General features: G+C 44.5%; 1 protein-coding gene across 1 annotated transcript in view; it reads left to right on the top strand.

The window, feature by feature from the left end:
• The window catches only part of MDGA2 (MAM domain containing glycosylphosphatidylinositol anchor 2), a 327024-nt gene that overhangs the window by 122866 nt on the left and 180839 nt on the right, over window positions 1-23319 (top strand). The window contains exon 3 of the mRNA XM_082761709.1: window positions 6402-6576. Coding sequence (XP_082617835.1) covers window positions 6402-6576 — 175 coding nt within the window. The remainder of the gene's footprint in view (window positions 1-6401; window positions 6577-23319) is intronic.

Below are 23319 nucleotides of genomic sequence, written 5' to 3'. Positions count from 1 at the left end.
TCCTGCTGAGTGGTGGTGGGTTAGATCAGTGCTGTATCTCCCGCCTTGTGGGCCTGGTGCAGGGACAGCCGTGGTTTGCTTTAGGGGATTAGGGGCAAAACATAAGGGAGCCCTGGGAGGTACGGATGTGGTCTGACTGTCCCCATTAATTGTCCTTGCAGAAGTGTTTCCCTGGACACGAATGGGACAGCTCCCATCCAAACCAGGTGCTGTTGGAGCAGCCTGGTGATTGATGGCCATCATTCCAAGGACTTTGAGCAGTTCTGAGCAGAAACCATGGAGCTGAACAAGTCAGAAGTAATCAAGCCTTTTGATGCCGAACAAATTGCTCCTCCACTCTACACTGGCATAAACGTATAAATGCATAAACTAGACTCGCCTGCACGCAACCACCAGTAATCAGTACAGCCAGCTATTTAAGGCACAGGGCAGAGGGGAGGAAAAAAAAAACACTAAACTTTAAATGCTTCAAAAAACCTGTTTCTCATGATTATCAAGAATCTGACTCTCAGGAGTTAGAAGAAATATATTGGAAAGCAAAGACCCTCCAGTTCTGCATCTTGTTTCTCACTGATAACAGTTTTCTAGACCTGTCCAAGGTAATCCAAGTCTCAGGAGCCAGACTTGATGATCCTTGTGGGTCCTTTCCAAATCGGGGTAATCTGTGATTCTAAATCACTCTTGGCTGTAAAACCTGTGCTGTGTAAGCGTGGTGCAAACCCCATCCTTGCTGCTCCCACAGTGGTGGCTGACATCTGCCTCGCAGTCATTTGGCTCTGCAATAGAAAGGAGGAGCTTGGGGGAAAAAAGGCAGTTTGGGGTTAAAGTATGTTCCAAGTGCAGTGAGCTCATATCTCCACTGTATAGATTGAAGAAGATCAGGGAGTTTCATACACTGAAATCTGCTTCAGACAGTTTGTTTTAATTGAAGGTGAAGAAGTCACTTTCTCCTTCCCAGCCTAAAAAGAGCCATCACGTAATGTCCTCTCTGTTTATCACGAAGGTGTGTGCTTCTTGCTTTCAGTAGCTGCTGCCCCAACCATTGCTTCCCTAAGAACAAAATTAATCTAGTGGATAAACAAGCTGAGGGGATATTTTTTGTTCCTCTGGGGTTATTTTTAAGATAGCTTTTTCCAAAGGCTCAGATATCTTTGGGCATGAAGAAATGTTGCACACATCCCAGTGAAGTTGCGCAAAGAGCTCTCTTACAGCTGTTGGCATACAAAGGAGGACTTTAATCTCAGGCAGGGATTTGGGGATTTTAGCAGTGATCAGGAGATTCTCCTCATCCTTGTTTTCTCAGCGATGTCAGAGGGCAGTGACTTCAATCAATGGCAGCGGAGCGCAGTACGAGCCCCCAGCCCTGGCTCTAACTATATTTTAAGGCATGTATTTACTCACCCTATCTGTGTTAGACATCAGGGTTGCAATACACAAAAAAGACTGTTAAGACTTCATTTTCTGTCAGCTGTTTCCAAGGAAGAATGAAAAGATGCCTTGCTAAATCTATCGAAAATGTTGAATGGTGGCTTAAAAAGCAACCTCTGGTACTGCCAAAGCATCTCTGATTAAAACAGTGCTACCTTTGGGACAGGGCAGTGTTTGAGCAGGTGCCTGCTGTGTATCGTGGCCTGGAAATCTCTCTTCTTTTAGGATTACTTGTTGGAATATATGCGTGTATATATATATACACATATGTGTATATATGTAAAGGATATTTCCCTTGCACTTGGTTCTGCAGCAGCATTGGCTGCTCCTCCCTTCACTCCCTGTGTCTAGGTGATGAAGGCACTCACTCAGTATATTCCAATCCAGACCCTAAAAAGACAGATTTTTTAGGAATTTGATGCTTGGCTGCCTTGATTTTATTGTTAATTTTATTTCTTTCTCTCTCTCTTTCTTTTTTATTTTTATTTTTTTAACCAAGAGAAATATTTTGTTCTGGAGTAAATAATTTTAAAGATATTTTATTGTTTATTAATTATTTCTTTATATTAATGTATATATACAATAATACATATAAATACTCTCTTGACAAAGACCATATTTAAAACATAAGTGTTTGATTTTTTTAATGTCAAATGTGTTTTTTATCTGCTGCTTTCTTTTGAAGCAGGAGTAGTTGGTGGAAGCTGAGAAAAGTCAAGCACAATATTACTGAAGTTTTTCAAATCTGCATTTTTAGTTGAAAAATGGGAAGTCTGTGATTCCTACTCAAGTTGCAGGAAGGTTCAATGAGAACATGGAAGCTGTAGGGTGAAATATGGCTGAGTGTCCCAGGGCATCTGCTTAAGCCAGTAAAATACTGTCAAAGCTAGTGATGGTTCAGAGGACTTATGGGCATGTACAAATCAGACAAGTACATGGGTCATGGTATGACTAGATGGGTCATAACTTTGTCAGTTTTTAAAGACTGAATAATTTTTAAATGAATTGCTCATAAATAGTCTTTGACTTACGCCTGTTTTACAAGAAAACGAAGCAAGGTTTTGTTAACTAAAGACCCAGATCGTATGGCAGAGTAATGGCAGTGGATGGATTTCCAAATCTGCAATAGCAACAGTGAGAGTAACAGTGAGTGTCTGGGGAACCGTGTCCTCGGAAGCATGTGTTCAGAAGCATATCTGTGTGATGGATTAATGTGTATTAGTCATATTAGTTATTTGCTTATGCCATGGAGTGGTAGATGTAACTTTTCAATTAAAAGTTTGCATTATGAGTGGAAATGGCTTTGACTTCTTGGTGAAACAGCAGTTATTGCCTTCCTGCATTATTTGCACTGTGAGTAGGCACCCAGAGCATGCAGGGTTACTTCTGTGCTAGAAACTGGGGGCTTATGAATAGCAAACACTGATACAACGCACGTGGATGAGCAATTGTTTTGTGCTACCCTCTGTGAAAATATTGCACTGTCTGAACTATGGAGACATTCACTTAATCTACTGCCTTTGAAAATATATTTTTAAATTATTATTTATTTTAAGATAATATAAAGTTGTCTTCAGAGCTCATGCAATAATTTACAACATGGTATCGATCAGCGTGTTTTCATGTGTATGTTGTGTTAAAGCTAAGGTAAATAATGAACTGAGTGAAATCAGGCCAGTGACATTTCTGGGGAATATCTTTTAAGAGGAAATCGAGTCAATTATTCTTTTATTCTTCAGGCATCTCTACGTACACTGTAAAACTATTTACTTGGTTATAAGTGCTCTTCCTGCCACTGAAACATATGCATATTTGTATTTTTAAAGCTGAAAAGTCTACTTTTGTTTACAGCCAAACATGTTCCTGTTAAAATGCTTTCTAAAAAGGAGAAGATAACTACATCAATGTTAAAACTTGGGGGAGTTGGAAGGCTTTTGTATTTATAAAAAAGATGAAAGTGATAGTACCTAAATAAATGCTTCTATATATTTAATAAATTACATAATTTTTTCAGTTACATAGATGCTGATAATACAACGCCTTACTTAGATTATATGGTCTATGACAGGACAAGCTGTATTCCATGTCTTGAAACATTTTGTGTGACAGGAACGGGAGGAAGAGAGAAATCTTGGCATTTTTTGACTTTTTTTTTCCAGCTAAGAATCAAACAGAGGTGTTTTTATAATTCCGATTACAAATGGGGAAATAGAGCATGCAAGAGATTCAGTGAGCATCTTAACACTGTTTTAAGATACTTAAGCATTTGAAAAATACATGATGAAATTGTATTCTGCAGCTCATGAAAACTGTTTGTTCCAAAATTATTCTGCAGCACATTTATTTGGATTATTTAAAAAGCCCAAGAGCCAAGAGTTTATAATAGAAGTACAGACAGATTGGGACTGGTAAATATAGCAGTGCTAATAGCATCTCTCTTGCATGCAGGCTGAGCGTTGTAACGTGGAGTTGGGCATATTTGCTTTATCCCAGAGCAGCAAAACCATGTGAGAGTTATACAGGTCACCTGGCAAGAGGGCAAAGCCACTCAGGCTTATGAATTTAACAAGTCAGAAAGAGAAGAAAACATTTTGGAATTATTATTTTTTTAATTTCAGCCTCTGGAGCTCACACCTGCCTTCATTTCAAGGGGAGAAGAATTTACATAGGCTACAGCTGGTCATGATTTTTTTTCATTTTGATGCCTTTTGTAGAAGACCTCTCCTGTCCAGGAGAAGTTTCCGATGAGAGGAAGGCTGACCTCTTCCTCTTCATGCTCCTGTGCAGGTTACTGGGGTCCTGACACTGGCTATGATGCAACTTTAATGCCTGTGTCCCCTGAGGGAATGGCCTCCGTCCAGACAAAGCAGCCCTGGCCAGTGTCCACCAAGATGGACCAGACACCTTGGGGCCACCTTGGCATCCACCATGGGCCACCCAACTTCTTGCACACTTGTGAGCTGGAGGCACAACATGCCCAGCTTCATACCAAGGCTGCAACGCCTTGTACAGACTGGGCCAGTGTCAGCTCCAGGTGGCTTGGTAGGCAGCCTGCCCAGCAGATCCCATCAGAGCAGCGTGTAAATGTTTCTTTTCTGATCATCTGATCACCTCTGGACCATCTTTGGAGACCACAGCTTGGGAACTAATAGCCAAATATTTATCTTGTCTTGTGTCATTCTCATTTTTGTGAATGACTGTAGAAGATTTGGCCTTCATCCTGGAACAGAATTAGCGGATGGGGGTGAGAAGAGACAGCTCCAAGAAGCTTCACACGAGACATTAATTCATATTTATGCAAATATCCCATTTGTGGCCTGGATATGCAGGAAAAAACTACTGCTTAAAGCATAGGTTCTGGTCTGGAATCAAATGTTGTCTGTCCTGGCCACCAAATCCGTGTGACCTGACAGAGCAAGAGGTACCTGGGGACTCTTTGGAGGTCTGGTGCACTGCACACAATAGCTGACGGCACCGAGTGCTACAGGCAGGGGCTCAGCTCACCTCGCCTGGGTGTTGGCAGTGTCCATATCCACTTTGCTGTCACCTCCCATCAAATCAGTAAGCCTAACAAACGTAGCTGAAGGTGAGAATCAATTGACAAAATGTGGGTACTACAGCAGTGCAGAACCTAAATAGAGAGAGGTCTTTCAAACAAAGCCTTAAATTTGTTTCTGTGTATAAATGATCTGCCAGTGCTGATGGTTCCACACACTAATGTGGTTTGTCTGTAAGTTTATTTGCCATCTTCCTCTAATACAAATTATTATTTCTTTCTACTTCAGTTGCTTTTTCCTATGACTCCTGACCCACGCTTTTGTTCTATTCTGATTCCTTTGAAAAGACTCCGTTCCGCAGCAGCAGGGTGGTGGCGGTCTGAGCCTCAGAGGGAGCTGGAGGAGGAAGAATTCACTTTATTCCAGGGAGTTTCACCTGGGGCCTGTTTTCTGGTTAACATGACAAGTCGCTGATGTCTAATTTTCACAGCGGGTTTGCATTCCCACTGGACATAAAATGCCAAAGGCTTTCAGTGACTGCTGGTCAGCCCACATCGCTGCTGGAAGTTGGGGGTGAGCAGGTTGGGTGATGGCAGTGGGGATTATATTAGGCCCATTGCCTGGAGATTTCTTTACAGCCAAGTGTGTTCCTTGCAACTTGCTGGAGTAGTTGAATTTTGCTTGTTTGCTCAGGGGGCTGTGCAGCTTTTACCGAGTCGGTACCAGAGGGTCTCTGTGTTTCACTGTGGGACCTGAGCCTCTCGTGCACAGCTGTGTTCGGAAGGCAGCTGTGGTTGTAGTGGGCTGGTGTGGGCACTTTGGTGGCTCTGACATTGAAAAGCTCTCTTTAAAAAGCCTTCACGTTACAAGTAATGATAGAGTAAAAGAATTTGTAATTGGTATAAAAGATATTAAAGAAAACTTGAAGAAATGGGTGTTCATCATTTGTGGTTTCAAGTGAGCGCTTCAGGTTGGATTTTATGGTTGCCAAGATAACCCATCAGCTGTTTCGAAGGTGCTTTCCAATGTGCCCTCATCTTTCATTAATATGATTTCAGAAAAAAATATATATATATATTTGTGTTCAGTGCAAGAGTACAGCAGGCTCTTCTGGTGAGCTCTGTTTGTTAACAGGGAATTTTTCTGCAGCTTGTTTCAGCTGTGTCACTGAGGGTGGCTTGAGTTGTTCTCCACATCTCTGCTAGTGGCATTTACTTTGCGTAGTGTTTCCATCAAAAGTAATCAACTATTTCTAAGACAGGCTGATAAAGACAAGATTACAGTCCCAGGGCTCTTGGATGAAGTGTTAGATTGTAAGTGTGAGCTGTTCAGTTTTCCAGAGAGGTTCCCCAGGACCTCCAATGTGAAGCCCTGGCTGCCGTGCACATGGTTCCCAGGTCAGCGATGAGATCTAGACTCTGCTCTTTTTTCCAAACTGCAGGCTTCAAGTAACAATCTTTTTTGGTGCTTGCTCAGATCAGGTGGACCAAAACAGCAGGAAGTGCCTCTGACAGATTTCAAGACTCGAGTGTCTTCAACGAAACCCTGAGGATAGCCAACATCCAGCGACATCAAGGAGGCCGCTACTACTGCAAGGCCGAGAACGGCTTGGGCTCGCCGGCCATAAAGTCCATACGGGTGGACGTGTACTGTAAGTAAACCTCTTGGGAACTTCTTACCATGCTCTCTTAGAAAGAAGTGACTAGTTTTTCTGAAGTCTGGTCTAGAAACCAGAGCACTTCAGGGCAGATTCTGCAGCTTTTATGGTCAGAAGTCTTGTGGCTGCTCCCACTGAAGTCAGATGGGGCTGCTCTTGTATATCTTAACAATAAGTAAATAAATAAATTACAATACTATGGCAAGAAAGAGGAAACTCAGGTCTAACTCAGTCTGCCTCTATATCAGAGGAAGATTTGTCAGCAGCGTGCATGGGGTGAAGATCTAGCACATAGCGCAGCCCTTAATCTCATGCATGTTGGATGCCCTTGCTGTCAAAACTGGTAAGCGCAAACACAGATGCTATTTTGCTTTGCTTTAATTGGTCACTAGGGCTGATAGAAAAAGAGGAAACAAATGAAAAGTTCATACTGCAGTGAATGTATCCCATGTGCTTGCACAAAAGAAAATAAAACTGAAAAAAATGCCTGTCTGACCTGAACAAACTCCAGGGTCAGATGAGGCACAGCTCCAGTTCATAGTCAGACAGTTTTTCACTGTGGGTTTAATGGTAAACTTTGTGTTTAACTCTAATTATGTGATTGGATTCAGCTGTGTGAAAGTGAAAAGATCTGAAAGCCCTCATGCAGCTGTGGTTTTGTTCACACTTCAAATTAAGAAAAACGGTTAAAATTCTGCTTGAAACACTTCAAGGTGGAAAATCTTTGCAAAATATGTTTGAAGAGTCTCATATAAAGAAACATATTCACATGCATGTACATATTTAAACTGATTCTTTCAAAAAGAAGGTTGTCTTCTGACTAGATAAGCATTGTGCTTTTGTTTTCCCAAAAATACCCTCTCTCTGTTGGATGAACTTCAAGATGTTTGCTACTTCAGAGACCCACGTGGTGGTGATTTCAGTGGTTCAGTTTTGGGATTGTGGAGAAAGGCAATTGGGGGATTTTCTTGCCTTGCAGAAATTGTCAGGATGCTCCCTTCGCCTCATGATTTGCTTAACTAGCTATAACTCATACCAGTGCCAAATTTCTACATCTTTTATAAACAATAACCAAATTAGTAATTGCTCGTTAGCTTGTTGAAGTCCAATAAATACACAGACAGACCTTGCTGACTGCATGCAAGCACAGCAGGCAGAGCAGGTACAGCACTTGGTACTGGTAACGGGGCTGGCCTGGGGCTTGCAGTGTGGATGAGGAGGGGTTCAGGGCCTGTTGGGGTGCTTCGTGGTCCCACCGCTCCTGCTGACCCCATCTTCAGGCTGCCTGGTGAGCCGCCACCTCCTGCAGGCACACAGGGCTGCTAAAAGTGTTCTGTAGGTCAGCCACATGTATCTGTTTGATTAAAATCCACAAGAACAAGAAATTAAGTCTCTTCTGGATGGCATTTAAGCACCTCTCTCATGTTCCAGTGCCCGTATGTTAGATTTTCCTTCATCCTTAATTTTAGGCGTGGCTGTGGCAAGAAGCGAGGTCTGGAGGCTGGGGTGCTGTGTGATCTGAACACGAAGGGTTTAGAAAGGTTGTTTGGAAACCCTTTTTTTTCTAGACTTAGATTGAGACTTCCTTCTGGTAGGCATCTTTTTCCTCCCATTGTGTGTTGTTTAGCTATTAATCTGTGTTCTTGGATCTGCTGTCTGGGATTTATGATGTTTTTGTTGTTTTGTTTTGTTTTGAACATCATATGCTGCTTCTTAATGCACCTCAAATACAGATGTATTTCTGGAACATAACAGGCTTCAGGTTCCAGCTGTGATTAAATCCTAGGTGATTTCCCATCATATGCAGGCTGCTATTTCACCGGGTATTGTCATCTGTTAATGGTCAGATATTTGTAGGCAGGCATCGCTGGTGCAGTACGCTCAGGGTACCGGTGTAGATTGGATCTAGCTGTGAAGAAGATAGGAGAGAAAACCCCGTACACCACAGAAGTCAGGCAAGTTAAAGCTCATAAGAAATCCAAGCATTGGAAACTGAAATTTCCAAATAGCTTAGAATAATCTTGCTTTATCAGTGGATATTTTGTTTTGATTTTCTATTCATTTAAATACCTGCAGGAGGGAGCCGAGGGGCCGGAGCCCTGGCACAGGCTGCCTGGAGGGGCTGGGGGCTCCTCGGGGACATCTCCAGCAGCCTCCTGGCCGTGGGGCTGGGCACCCTGCTGGGGGGTGCTGGGGCTGGGGGGCACAGGGGCACCCAGAGGTGCTCCAGCCCCAGCTGTGTGCTAATTGTGCAATGCTCTGTAGACCATATGCTGTGTCAGGGGCTCTTAGGTTCTGTTGGGTGTGGGTGCGTTTTCTTGAATAATTGCTGATGAGAAGCTTTGCTTAGAGACCCCCAGATGAACCAGAAAGGTCCAGAGTACTCAGCCATTGTTCTATATCAGCATGTCTTTTATTTTGGTGTTAATGAATGTTTAGCAGGATTATGTAGAGAAAGGCAATTTTCTTTGTGGATTTAGGTAACTTTCAAAAACAGAACTTTAAAACAAGGCTATACTCACTTTTTGAACACAAAACTTTATCAATGGAGAAAGAAATAAATGCTTTTAATTTTGTGATAAAATCACAAAATCTCTTTAAGAAAAAAAAAAGTTTATTTTTTAAAAAAATATATGGATGAAAAATCACCATAAAGAGAGAAAAACATATTGTAGTTGTATTCTATACTAGTTTTGGATCCAAGAGCACTTTTGAGCTAATTTAAGTCTTCAGCCTCTAATTTAGGATTTGAAAAGGCACTATATTTGTATAGCTTGGAAATGAATTGTGGAAAAAAAATCCACAAAAAAGTCTTTGCCTCCTCATTCATCTCCAGTACTGGTACGCTGGCTGGATGGCAAATTGTAATATCCACACTGGGTTGGAAAATATCATTCTCCAGTAATTTCCTGGGTTTCATTTTCCCATTAGCTCTGACATTCATCAACACTGGTAACCCTGCTTGCTGCTGCTGCAATGATTTGTTGTACAGATAGAAATGGTGGCGGAGCCTGGCCTTGGTCAGTGTGAGGGGAGAGGGGAAGATTGCTTTATTTTTATGGACTTCTTGCAGTCTTAAAAATACTTTTAGGTTTGTTTTTACAGGAAGGCTCCAGCAGAAGTCTGCCAAGATGCTTTGCACAGATCTGCAAGTGTCGGGTGGCGGTGTGTTTTGGGTCTTGCCCATGATGTGCCTGGGAACTGCAAGAGGGAACCACGTCCTGTGAAAACCTCTGTTTCTTTCTCTGCCCTGGTGCTTGTTTCTATTTGGGACCATCCACAAATAGTGGTTACCAGGTCTCTGCTCACACACTGCACAGCAGGACCCAGAAGGGGAGGTTCATTTGGTGTTTGGAAGTAAATAATTTGTCTTCATAGCTGTATCTTATTCCTTAATCTCTGAAAGTACAGTAGAGGCATAAAGGCTACTTGGTATTATTTTGGGGGGTCCCATAATTCTGATTTACAGTTTTCTAAAAACTACCTAGCTATGACTTTGAATTATATGCTGCTTGAGGGCATTTCTTTTATTGCTGCTAGGCATTAAAAAACAAGAAACAACCCCCCCGACATCTGATAACTACATTCATGGGTAAGGATCAGAGGTAAGAAGTTAAACTAAACACGTGCAGTCACTCTGAACATAGCTGGGGGTGTAATTCCTTTGCTGGACTGAAGGGAAAACAACTGCTTGGTGAAGAATGAGTAGTTTACGTTGTTTACAGCCAAGCAGGTAATTGTGGGCTGGTTTTACTTGGTTCTCATCAGACATGCCTGCTAGATTGCTATATCTCAGAGAGATCAAGGAATGCCCTACAGAGGCACCGTTCCCATCATGGTGCATTCAGTCATGACACCACTCCTAGTGATGTACCAAGGAAAGGGAGGAATTGTCTTGGCACTGCTGCAGGTGAAGGTGCTGGCACTGTGCCTACTGCATTTAAAGCTACCAAGGGTAATGCTAAACAAGGCTGTGATCTCTTCTGTTCATTTAATGTACACAGATCTAAGTCAAACCTTCAAAACATGGCAGTCCTGTTTGGTCTGCTGTCAAAGTATTTCGATGTTTCAAAGTGGAAGGAAAATAACGATGAATGCGTGTTGCCAAAGTTCTCATCTCATCTGCTGCTCTTGGAAACAGAGGAGCCCCTCCCTGTTCCTGGGCAGGCACCGAGCTTCCTTTGAACACTTTCCAACTCCTCATCAACTTGGTTTTCTTTGCTAGTTTCTTCTAGAAAGATCTCCTTTCTGCTTTCTAGGCGGGGTGGGACTGGTAAATAGAAGAGTAACAGTCTCTTTCTTAGAAGACAACTTTCTATCCTTACTTTATCTATCGAAGAAAAGAACATTTTGCTCTTCTGGCTTTGGCTGAAGATCTCTTTTATTGCTTCAGGTTGAGATAAAGGCACCTGCTCACCTCTGCAGTATATTCTCAGGAGGAAGGTTTCCATTCCTGCTTAGCCACCAGGAGAAGAAACTGCCGCAGACATCCAAGCTGTATTCATCCTAGGCTTGAACTCTTTTTCTTCTTCTTTTTCTGGAAGTATCCCTTTAAAGTGTATCTTATCTTTCCCCTTTGAAGAAAAAGCTTTTGTACTTGACTCCTAGGAACATTTTTGCTTGAGTTTTGGAGGACACTTTCCCCTTTTATAAGGAAGGAAGCTTACTGTATAAATTAAGTCTTTTGATTTAAAGAAGCAGAGCACTATCAAGGCTTTTATGCTTGTTCCTGAAGGACAATTCACCAGATTTTTAACAAAAAAAAAGTGTACTAATTGTTTCATTGAAAGTGTTTTTTTTTTTTTTTTTTTTTTTTAAACCTCTTACTTCACAGATCCTTGTTGGACACAAGGCCAGGCTGCACAACCTGAGTAAAAGAAATTGAAGAGAATTTTAATTTATGTTAAAAGTTTTCTGAAATGAATTTGGAAGTCGGGAGGAAGAATGTGTATCAAACAGATTTAGTGCACAGATATGGTGAGATTTTATTGTGCAGTATATGAGAGAGATACACTGCCAGGAAAGATTGCTTGTTGAGGGAGATCTGCAGTTCCAGGATCAAGAGGTTGATCTGGGGCTTTAGCAGGAACAACCCTTACTTTTGTTCACAGATCCACTTAAATCTGTGTTGCAGCTCTGTTTCCAGGACCCATCCCTTTACACCAGCTGAGTTAAATACGTGTTGGTGTGCGTGTAAACTCTCACTGTGCTTAATGCATGGGGAGGTCGTAGGTATCTTGGGTCTCTGCTTACCATCTGCGAGGTTTCCCCAGCTGTTTCACTTCCCAGTTCAAATCTCGCATTCCAGTTTTTTATGGTTTGCTGATGTGGCTTCTGCTTCTCAGACGGTTCTCAGGGTGTGTGGCTGCAGCAGTTGCTTTTGCTGCCCATCATCTCCATTGCCCCAAGGAAGTTTTTATTGTAGACAAGTTCAGCATCTGCCCTAGGCTACCCGTAAACATCATCAGACAGCCTCAAGACTTGCTAGCAAGGCCTGGGGGTGCTCAGCATTATCTCCTAAGCTTATGATGGCAGCAAGGAAAAGATCAAAGCAAGATCGAGCTTTGGACTCAACACCAGGCCCAGTCTTCATGCCTTTATATTGATAGGGATCATCTTTGTCTGAAGAGCACTGCTTTCAGAGGTGCGTTTCCTTGCACCAGTGCTTGTCTGAGCCCAGAGGTTTTGTCCAACGCAGCTCCTGTGGCTGCAGCCATCCCCCAGGGGTTTTGCTGCAGCCCCGCAGTTGGGGTGGTGCCTTGGGGGCTGCAGGACTGACTGAGACACGTTCACTGCTGACGGATTATTTTAGCAGACAGGGAGCATCACAGCTTCACTGGCTTGGGATGACACAAAATGCTGCTGATAATGTGTGTTAAATGACACAAATATCAAACTGCTGATCTCCAGCATTGGAGTGTCCCCGAGCAGTGTGTGCCACCACGGGGCTGCATGAGAAGTGTTATCCAGAGGGAGCACGGGGCTCTGATTCAGAGCTCATGGACCTGGTTTCCCTTCCCAGCCTGGAAGGAGGTATTTCAGGGAAACGCTGAGCTCTGTTAGGGGGATTCAGTTACATCTCTCTGTCTCTGGCATTAAAGTTAATGGCTGTCATATTGCTCGGCCCCACACGCAGCAGTCCAGGTTCACCCCTAATTTCCTGCCCATGGCACAAATCTTGTTGTTAGCATGGAGAATCCAATTTGATGTCAATAATTATTTCGCTCCTAACAATTTCTTTGCTGGGCCACTGCAGAAGTACTCTGCATCGTGCCCTGGCAGGTCACTACCACAGCATTTGGATGTGCCTGATGGAAAGCCTTAGCTTTGCTTTATTTCTTCCTTAATGGCATAGAGACACACGCAGCCAGGATGATATGCTTAGTTATGTAGAGCAAAACAGTCCAATTTATTCTGGTAAGGTCGTCTGCAGTGCTGTAGGAGTCAGAGGGGCAGGTGTGATGAAGGTAACCGAGGTGAGGGAGGTTACGAGAAGCTAATGAAGACGCAGGGCTGGGAACGGGGAAGGGACTTAACCGAAACTGCCAGCTGCTCCTCACACCGCCCCTTGTGCTCCGTCCTTCTCAGCCTTCCCTGTTCACCACGGTCCTAGGAAGCCAGAGAAACCGGATTTAAATTTGGTGAGACGAGGAGGAGGCGATGCTTTCTGCTGGAGTGCTATTTTTGTTCTGGATCAGATAATGATGTACCCTTGTTGAATTACAAGGAGGCTGCCCTTTGATTCCCTCTTGCTACAGTGCTAGTACGTGGCCAAGTCCAGTCAGCACCAGGAAGGAGAGAAAGCGGGGAAACTTACATAGAAAAATATCTAGAAGTGAGCTCTTTTATAGGGATTCTACTGAAGCAATTCCTGCATCACTTCACAGGGGGAATTTGCACCAAAACCTGTTGTATGCATGCAGTGTCATTGGTGGTAAAAGAGAGTGTTGAAGGTGGTGCTTTCTGGTGAGCCTTACAGTATGCCTTTAGATAATTGCCGTGTTTGTCTTTTGGCATCCCATGCCTTCCAGTTTCCATTGTATGAGAGTGCTAAAGAAATTGCTTTCAAAACCTGAGGCACTCCACTTTCTCCATCCTAAATAACCCCCGGATTGTAAGCTATAGGCACTGGCAGCATCCTGTTCTTAGATCTGCATGTGGTTGTTGCTGCTAGGATCCCTTTTAATGTGCAGAAATGTGCTTTTAATGTGCAGAAAACTCACGTAGGGAGAAGAGACCATGCTTCCAGTAAAACACTAATACATACATTGCTGTAAAACAATCATAGGCACAGCTTTCCAAGACTTTGCAGAAAATCTGCAGTTGCCTGGGCTGTTTAGGGGGCTTTCAAACGTGGTCTCCTGCACCTGCTCAGGGTTCCCTGTTGCTGCCCAGCACACGGCCGGCTCCCGACGGGCTCTGCAGTGGGGATGCTGCCCCCGAAGCTTGGCTGGCACCTTCAGCCCACGCGTTTGTGGAGCATCTCGTCTGCATTTCCCTCTGCAGATGTTTATATCAGTCTCCTGGTCACAGCAATTAAGATAAAATTTGGGGAATGAAAATATAATTCGGCTGCTTCATTAGTTTCTTTGCTGCCTCTCTGACTTGTGTTTGCCTTGTTCTGGCTGCAATGAATCATGTGTTCGTATTGCAGTGACATTTTTAATTTCCATCTCTGGTATCTGGCGATATTCACTGATATGTTATTTGATCTTCCTTTCTGTCCTTTCATTTATTAGAAGCCCAGTGACATGCTTAAATCCTCATACACATGGTTGGAGGAGAGATCAGAAATAATGAATGCATTTTTTTTTTTTAAAGAGGAAAATTAATATAAGGCAATAACATCGGCATTGTCATATAAGGAAAGCAAATATATTCATATTTCATCACCTTTTTTTGTACGATAAAATAAAAGAAGACACTTGGAAATGAGATATCATACAAATGGAAAGCATTTAAAAGCTTTCCGATATTGATAATTGTAATCTTTCAACATGACAGAAATATAAATGTAATCTGGGGGGTTTTGCTTATGCCTGGTCCGAGGTCAGATTTGCTGCTGTGATGCTGGGGGCTCTGGGAGGGCGGTGGGGGCAGTGGGAGAGGGGCAGCATGTGGATTTTGGAGCTGTGGACATGTTTGGAAAGTGAGAGCAACTTCGCTGTGGAGCAAGGCAAGGAGTTTTGAAACACTCGTGCTCTAACAGACAAAAAGGCGTCGTGCATGGTGCTTGGGCTCCCTGAACCTGCTGCAGTGGATGCTCACCAACACCACAGGTACCTGTGCGAGCTGACCCACACACAGTTGTAATGGGAGCACAGTGAGAGAGTGGTGGAGGAGGAAATCACAGACACACAGTGCTGTTGAAGGATTTTATACATATACAAAAATTTATTTGGTTAATCATCCCCTTGGTTCAGAGTCCCTGCTGCAGTGCCAGGGGGTGGCTGAGGACTCAAGCCCCTTTCTGAGGACTTCTGCGGTGGCTGTAGCAGCAGAGCGGTGCCAGCAGTCTTTGAGCACAAACCCCAGGGCAGACCAAAGCGCAGCAGCACGGAGAGATTTGTCAGCTCGCCAGGACTGTGGCTAACATCACGTAAGAGCTCAGCACTTCCCAGTTTAACTGGTGAGTAGTTAATTCATTTGGTACAGCCGCATCAACTGCCGACAGGAAGATGGTGAGCTGAGGAGTCTCGTGTGGCTGTGCCATTTGTGTCCTCGTGCATGGGACTCAAAGTGGTGCCAACCTATTATTGCCACCAGCCCATGGATCTCCTCACCACCACCTCTCCCAGTGCTGCTGTCTGGTGGTCCATGCTGGACGTTGGCATCTCAGGGAAATCATGGCTTTCCCTAAACCAAATTTGAACTGGGGAAGATTTCTTCTCGCTGTCGTTACTTTGGCCATTGCTTGTGCCTGCGTCTTCCACTCCCCTGGGAGAATCTGCCTGTCCCTCTCGATCTTGCTCATGAATCCTTGCTGGACGGTTGGATACAGAGGAGAGCTGCCTAATTATCGCCTGAGGAGGTACAAGATTGCAGTGGAGGATGCATCTGGGAGGCTGAAGGGCAGATGATGATATCTCACAAATAGATCAGAGGCTGCTTAGCGGTACTTGCCTGAAATTAGTTTCCTGCTATGTGTGTGCACATTATCCATGAGGGTAAGGAAAAGCACCCAGGCAAGGGTGGGAGTGTTGCAGAATTTCAGTGAGAAATGAAAAATCCGTGAGCTACCCTTTATTATCCAAAAAGCAGTTTGCCTGAGGCGTACAAGCAGAAATGCCTTTTGTAAAGATTTGTCTTCTTCGTTTTTTTTTTTTTTTTTTTTTTTTGTACTTTCAATGGCCATGTAGACTTTAAGAAGTTTTCTGTAACTTTTTATTCTTTTTTTTTTTTATTTATTTTATTTATTTTTTCAAAAAGAACATGCCTGAAGATTGTACTTTTCATTGCACAGGACCTGGTTCATTCTGCTTTCTGTATAGCTGTCACCCGTGCGGGTATAGAGGTTTCTGCTTCCCCTGGCAGGCAATATGTTGTGTTCTCCAGTAATATGCTGTTGCTTGTTTCAATTGAGGTCTCGCTCCCTGGCGTGGGAGAGCAGGCTGGGCTCCCTGCTGCTGGGTTCGGCTCTTGTGGAGTCGTTGTGAAACACGATCTGGAATATATTTACACAGGAGCCAGGAGAGCTGACCCAAAGCGGACTGCCGCTGGGGTCTCAGAGGCCATCCCTGGTGGTGGCAGCTCAGATTGCTTGAGGTGCTGCTGGTAGAAATCTCATCTGAACCTTTCCTGCTCAGCCTAGCAGTGGAAGGTGTTTTCCTGATGGATACAAGAGGTAAGAAGCTGACAGTAAGCTTTTTTAGGAAGGCTGAGCAAAGCACAGCGTTGTGTCCGTGGACGTTATTGACTGTAGTGGGCTACGGCGGCAGCAAGGAAAAGTAAGGAAGGACGTAGCTGTGTATTGTGGAACAAGGGAGGCAGCTGTGCCATAAAATATTAATGCAAATGTGGAGCACTTACAGTAATTTCAATACCTTTTTACACCCCCAGCAGTCACACTATTCAGACTGAATTAAATAGCTTTGCAGTGACTGTTAAATGTTATCAGCTCCTTACTGGCTTGTGTGCGTTTTTATTTTCTACTATGAAAATCTTTGTACAAGCAAAAGAAAAAAAGAAAAAAGCAAGCCTGATGTTGTTCGTGCTGATGAAAGGTTGTATTTAGTGCTTGTAAAATGCCAACAAAATACTTGCATGTTCAGAATTGAGCCAGAATGATAAAATGCTTTGCGTGCTTCATGCACTGCAAAATTCCTGGTTTGTGGCACACTTCTGATCAAACCCTTTATGGTATTTTTTTTTTTTTTTTAATATACATAATTGTGTACATCTAATTTTTTCAGCTGTATGAAAACCCCTGCTTTGCCCAGCCATGCAGTTTAACCTCTTGTTGCTCCTTTCATGCTTTGCCAGGCTCTGCACAATGTCCTGTTGCAACTCACTGCTCATAACAAACAGTTCTGGCTTTAAAACTTGGTGGGAACCTGAAGGGCCAGGAAACAGCCCCAAGGCACAGCCTGAAAGCTGGCTGCTGCCCCAGGCACTGTGTCCCTTTGGGGTGTGTTTGAGCAGAGTCCCAGATAGAAAAGGAGGGAGATGTTTTGCCCCACGTGGTTCCATTCTCCTTCTCTGAGTTCGTGCTCATTTTTCTAAAAGCGTTTCACTTCAGGGTGCTTGACAGAAAGTTGTTCCAAGTGTGCTAAGACCACGTTATTCAGAATGAGGGCAGCATTTAGATGGGTTTCTTTGTCCATTTCTGTAATGCAAATTGTGTACATATCTTCTGTTCCGTGTTTGAAACGGGCAACCTAAAACGCAGCCCCCAACTGAGGTAGCTGGATATGGAGATTCCCCATCGGGTGCTAATATGGGAGCTGCCTGGATGCTCCTGAGTGCTGGATCTTACTGTGAACACGTAATGCTGGCCCAGGGAGATGGCACAGCAGGGTTGTATGTGTGTGGTTCTCACTGCCCTGTCCAGCCATTTCGGATCTCGTTGAGGCTGGAGGCCTGTGTCTGTGTGCTGCTGTGCAGGGAACACAGGGCTGGTTAGTAGGGATGGAGGGAAAATGGTTCTGGAGGGGAGGAGCCTCCCCAGAATTTCTGAGATGGGAAAGCAGAGGAGTACTATAGCCCAAGAACAAAGGTGGTGCAATCCCTGTAACACCCCGGGTCTGTGTGTGTGATTTTCTGGACTTTTCCAGGAGGGCTCAATTTGCAGGAGTGCCCTGGAGCCGCGCAGAGGAGCAGAGCAGTGGGATTTGGCTGACAAGCCAGGCTCCAGGAAGGAAAGAAGAGGGAAGCAGCGGAGAGAAGCATTTCAGCAGGCTCTTGGAGTGCAGCCTCATTATTTCCTTTCATTGCCACAGCGAGCTGTGTTTTGGTGCTAATTGCAGCCCCATCAGCTGAGAAGACCACCGCGAGGCTTCAAGGTCCCGCTCCACCTGCCGTGCCTGGCAGCTCTGCTCATGGTCACCTTTTAGAGGCCAGGGGCTGGGCTTCGTCACAGCCCAATTTCCCGCTTCTCTTGTTTAAAAATCATTTAAAATGCAGCTGCTATTTTAAGCCTTGGCAGCCTGCTGATGGCCTGATCTGAAATGATGTTGGTTTGCCTAATAGCTTGGGATTTTTATGCAGTAGGTGTTGGGACTGCAGTGTCCCTAATAGCATATTTTAGAGTTCTGATGGATTTTTAAATAGCTTTCCAGCATTAAGGCAGGCTTTCCTGTAATCTGCATTTTCCAGTAAAATAGGAGCCTGGTTACCTACTGATCTGTAGTTTTCAGGATATCTATTCATGCCCCTTCTTTCTCACTCTACGCTATTTTTTGCCTTCATTAGTCCATCAGGCTGCACTGCAGCCTGCACTGACGGAGACCCATGTCAAAGTAAGCTTTGTTTAGAAAAAAAAAATCTTTACTTAACCCTCTCTTTGAAATAAGGGAGAGTAAGGCCAGAGAGCACCTATGGGTAAGCAAATGTCCCCAGGTATTAAGTGCTTTGTGTCTTGCTCACAGGATTTGGGGGGATGCTCTTTTTCCCCAGATCATTTCCAGTTCAGGCACACAAGTGTCAAGTAGGCCACCAGGGCACAATGTATAGGAAATTCTATTACATGCAGGTTTCCAGAACAAAATCCATTGCTGTTCACATTTCCTTTCCTTTCGTAGAAATATTCACAGTGCCTGTGTTTACTGGAAATTGGAACGTGTGCTCCTTGATGCCCTAGTACTGTGAGCTGGGCAGAGGAACCACCCAGAACTTCTTCCTAATGGGAAGTAAGAGCATGTGTAGTGAGTGTCCACATCTAATCTGTTCTGTTTTATCTTGCTCCAGTGTGCTGGAGGCACTTCTCATAAATTAAACTGATGGTGATTAGGGAAAAACTGTAACTCTGCGTAACCAAAATGTGAACTGCTGATCTCAGATGGCTTCTCACTGCCTCTTGTGGTGGCCTGAATACTGCTTCCCACCCCTGAGTGCTGCCTTTCAGTGCGTTTCCGTACTGTAAGGCCTTCTTTGACCATTTGTTTTTTGCAAGTCTGTAGGTGCATGTATGGTTTGGTTTGTAAAACACAAAAGTCCTGTATTGCTTCTGTGCTGGTGGGGCTCTGGGAGGCGTGCGGGAGTCTCAGCTACAGGGCAGCTGGAAAAGCTATCTGAAACCAGAGCCAGAGCAGCCCAGGATTACCCGGCAGGATTCTGACACAGTGACCCACGATGACAATATCATCAATTAAAAGCAGGTATGACCCCTTATATGAGCTCTGGAGAGAAGTCTCCGGCAAACGGGGGTAGGAGGAGCTGGTTCCTATGGCCCCCTTCCCCTCCTGCTCAGCCTTGGCACTGCTGCACTCCCTCCTGACGTGTTGGGCACTCGCTGCCAGAGGCTGGTTGCCAAAATGGAACAAAAACACCAGGCAGCTTTTCGTGGTAGTGCCTGCTGGGTTCTTTATACGTGGTCTCCAGTCCTTCTGGAGGCTGGAGTTCCTCTGGAGACTGGTGTCCGTGCACGTCGAGTGGCACCAGGTGACACCAGACTGAGAAGGACCACGGCCCTGGGAGGCAGCAGCTTTGCACTCAGAATTGGCCTGGACAAGTTTGAAGAGATCCAAAACATACAGGCCACAAATGGGTAAGAAGGCAGCTGGATCTCCGTCCTTAGCTTTCACAGAGGAAAATAGGCAGCAGTGGACTGGTGGGTCTGGTGGGCCAGGAAGGTTTCTGGTGCAGGAGTGAAATAATTTATGAGGATCAGTCTGGGTGAAGAAGAGAAGCACAAGGAGGGGCAGGCAGTGTGGTTAGTAGGAGCCTTTGGATGGGCAAAAGAGAAGAGGAACATTTTTTCCAAAAGATCCCCAGAGGATAAGACAGGCAGATTGGCTTAAGCTGCAGTGAGAGATCTGGGTTAGACAGCAAGAAGAAAGCTGTTTGATATCAGAGATGGACAGATAGAGGGCCTGCAGGGGACACGGAGGGCCCTGGGCAGAGTGCAGGAGCAGGCAGTGCGGGCAGTGCCCAGCCTCCTCTGGACACGGGCAGGGGGACCGGGCTGTGATGTGGTTTCCCCATGAGACCTGCAGTCCGAGGTGGCTTCTCTGCGAGTAGGAGAGTGCAGAAAGTCCACTGGAACACACAGAGATGCATTAAGTAACCAAACTGGGAAAAAAATACATCCATCATAAAAAAATGTATCTCAGAAGAGTTGCAGATAGACTGCTGGTGTTAGTATTTTTTTTTTTCATTTCATTTCTTTTTTTTTTTTTTTTTTTTTTTTTTTTTTTTCAGTGAAACAGCTGCTTTTTAAAGCAGAAAAATTCGAACCAACTCAGAGGCCAGTTACTTACTTTATTTTTGCATACATTTGTCAATACTGAGAAGAATTTGAGTGTGTTATTTAAGCTTGGACTTGAATCCCTATGTAGTTACAGTGCTGATTGTGTTCGTGCTGGATCTGGGAGATCTACCGAAATAAATTACCACGGAGTTGGGCCCACTGTGTTTATGAAACTGCACAGTCCAACACCAGTGCAGTCTGCAAGGCTGAATGGCACGGGCTGATTTTAAATTAAACTGATGAAGATGAAATGTGTTAAAATATCCCAACAGAGGGCTTATTTGCCAGCTGTTTGATTGTTTTCCTCTGGCATTATCTGTGAAGCAATTACACATGAATAAAAACTTCTTGAGATGCTTTCAAGGAAATATTGACCACTAACATTTTAATTAAGGCACATTGAAACTGAAACATTTGAATCAACAATAAGGACAATAGCAAAGCAGGTTGGGTTTCAAAAAAGGAGGCTTGTTTACCACCCTCCTAATAACACATCCAGTCTGTACCCTTGACTGAAGTGTCACTATAAGCTAGCTACATGCATCCATTTTCCCTTCTTTGTCTTAAAAATAATCATAAAAATTTGAAGGAGAGTCAATTTTCGCTGCCATCGCCTTGCTGTGCAGCTTTTCTATAACACTGCTGCTGAAGTGAGTGAAGTGAGGAGAGGTAAACTTGTTCTGTGTTCTGCTGGAGGGGGAAGGATGGACACAACAGGATGGACACAAAAGGATGGTCTTGGGTGCATGTCTGAGGTGCTGCTTCAGGCAGGTCTGTGCCCTTGCTTCAGTTTAGCCACAGCCCTGTAAACTTGAAGCAGCGGTCCTGGGCCTGGTGACTGTACTGAAGGGTTCAGCAGGAAAATCAGCCCTTTCCTGTGCAAGAAGGAGGATGGTTTTACTGCTCAGGAGTCATCCTGTATCCACCTATATTCCTCCTGAAAGCTGAACTCTGCTGAACGTGGCAGGGCCATGGGGCTTGGCCTGGGGAAGTTCATTGCCACTACATTTTACATTGACGTAGTTTGCTCCTCAAAAAGAAATACGTCATTTTCACGAAGCCCTCAGGAAATTTTCTGCCCAAATGTTTTTTCTAAGGTATATGTGTGACGATGGGGAAGGTAAATAGCCCTCCTGCCTTCAGTCCTCTGTTGGAGTGCCGCTGAGCCTCGTACCTGGTGCTGACTGCCCAGCCTGGCCGGCTGCATTCCCCTGGCTCTGGGTGACCCCATTTTGGTGAGGTGCTGCCCTCCGCTCCTGCAGCACCTCCAGGTTGGACTCCACAAGCCAAGGAAGCTGAAAGTGAAGCAAGTCTTGGATCAAGTGCTTAGGCCTTCTCGATTAAATGGAGCAAGACGCTCTTCTAAGGTACGGTAGCATTTAGCTTCTCGTGTCACAGAAGAACTTTTGGAATTTACCCATGGTAAACGTGGATATTTATAAAAGAAATCTTGAAGAGAATTTGGGACCTGCTGCTCACATGGGATGTTTCTCTGTCATCAACAGGATCATGATGGTAAAGTTTTCTCAGGAGTGCTACAACCCTTAATCATTTGTGTGTGGTGGGATGTGCGCCCAGGTACAAATGGCCTTGCCTGAGCCCGTGGTCCAAACTTCTCCTCCCAGCAGCAGTGGGAAGGATCGGGCTCTTCAAGAATGCAAGGAATTCATCCTCCTGCAGGCAGGGAACACGGTTAGGTGGGTTGCACTCACCTGCCTTTCCCTGCTGTTGCGGCCCCAGCCTGGGTTAACCTGCATGTGGTGCCAGCGCAGCCTGGAAAAGCCTCGGTGCGACAGCCTGTTAGTGTAAACGGCAGCTCAGTGTGTCGTGAATGGCATTTCCCGGCTTTTTTAATAACTCTACAGTAACTCTTATACTTAACAATTAGACACCTGGGTCTAAGAAGAGGAGTAATTTATGGTGCTTATACTTTTATGGAGTATTTAGAAGCAAAACAGCTGTTTATAGGCAATCTGCACAACCGCTGCTACTTGGCATGGCTCGCACCCTCCAGTGGGTTCAGCGAAGCAAGCATCACTGCAGCTTAACTCTGTGGTGGAGAGATGGCAGCATGCAAATGCAGGGTTTGTTGTGGGGAACTTAGGGGCGTTAAGGAAAGAAGCAGTTTATGAGCAGCACACGGAGATCACCCTCCTGCTGGATGATTTATTCTGTAGCAGGAGCTCAGTCGGGTGGACGAGCCCCAAGGAGGCATGCTTTACTGAAGGGTTCATTTCCTAATTCTGGGAATTCGGGGTTGGCTTTTTAGTAAGCAGCTCTCCAAAAAAGACAAGACTTAAACCAAACCCAGGGAGTCTTACAGCACTGGTGCCTTATTGAAATTTTTGCTGAAAATGGGCTCTTGGAGACATTGAGTAGAAGCATGGAGTTAACAGTGCTGGCATGTAAACATCTCAAGGAAATCACTTCATAAAAGAGAGGCGGGGCATTTTTGTTCCTTTTTGGAAAGAAAGGACAGCTCTGGGCATGTGACAACACTGCCCCTTTAAACAAGAATTACAAACTGCATCCTAAAGCTTCTTCAGTGGGTGCCATTTGGAATTCAGTCTACGTTCCCCTGTGCCTCTCCTTCAGTGTGTGCTGTTATCCACACTATCTTCTTCCTTACTTGAGGAAATACTCCAGGGTGTCAATCATTTGGGGATGGCAAATGTTGAGCTTTAATAACCTACTTGAGGCTGTCCTCGGCGTGGAGATCAGCAAGGGGCTTGGAGTCCAATCAAAAGCATTCAACCACACCTGATTCTCATCTGCTTGTGATACGGGTGATTTGGTGATGACCTGATTTTTACAAGTATAGTCATTATTTT

The sequence above is a fragment of the Aythya marila genome (genome assembly GCF_965140915.1).
Source record: "Aythya marila genome assembly, chromosome: 5".
NCBI classification, from domain to species: Eukaryota; Metazoa; Chordata; class Aves; order Anseriformes; family Anatidae; genus Aythya; species Aythya marila.
Note: the sequence above shows the minus strand (reverse complement) of the source record. Positions and strands in the feature narration are given on the sequence as shown.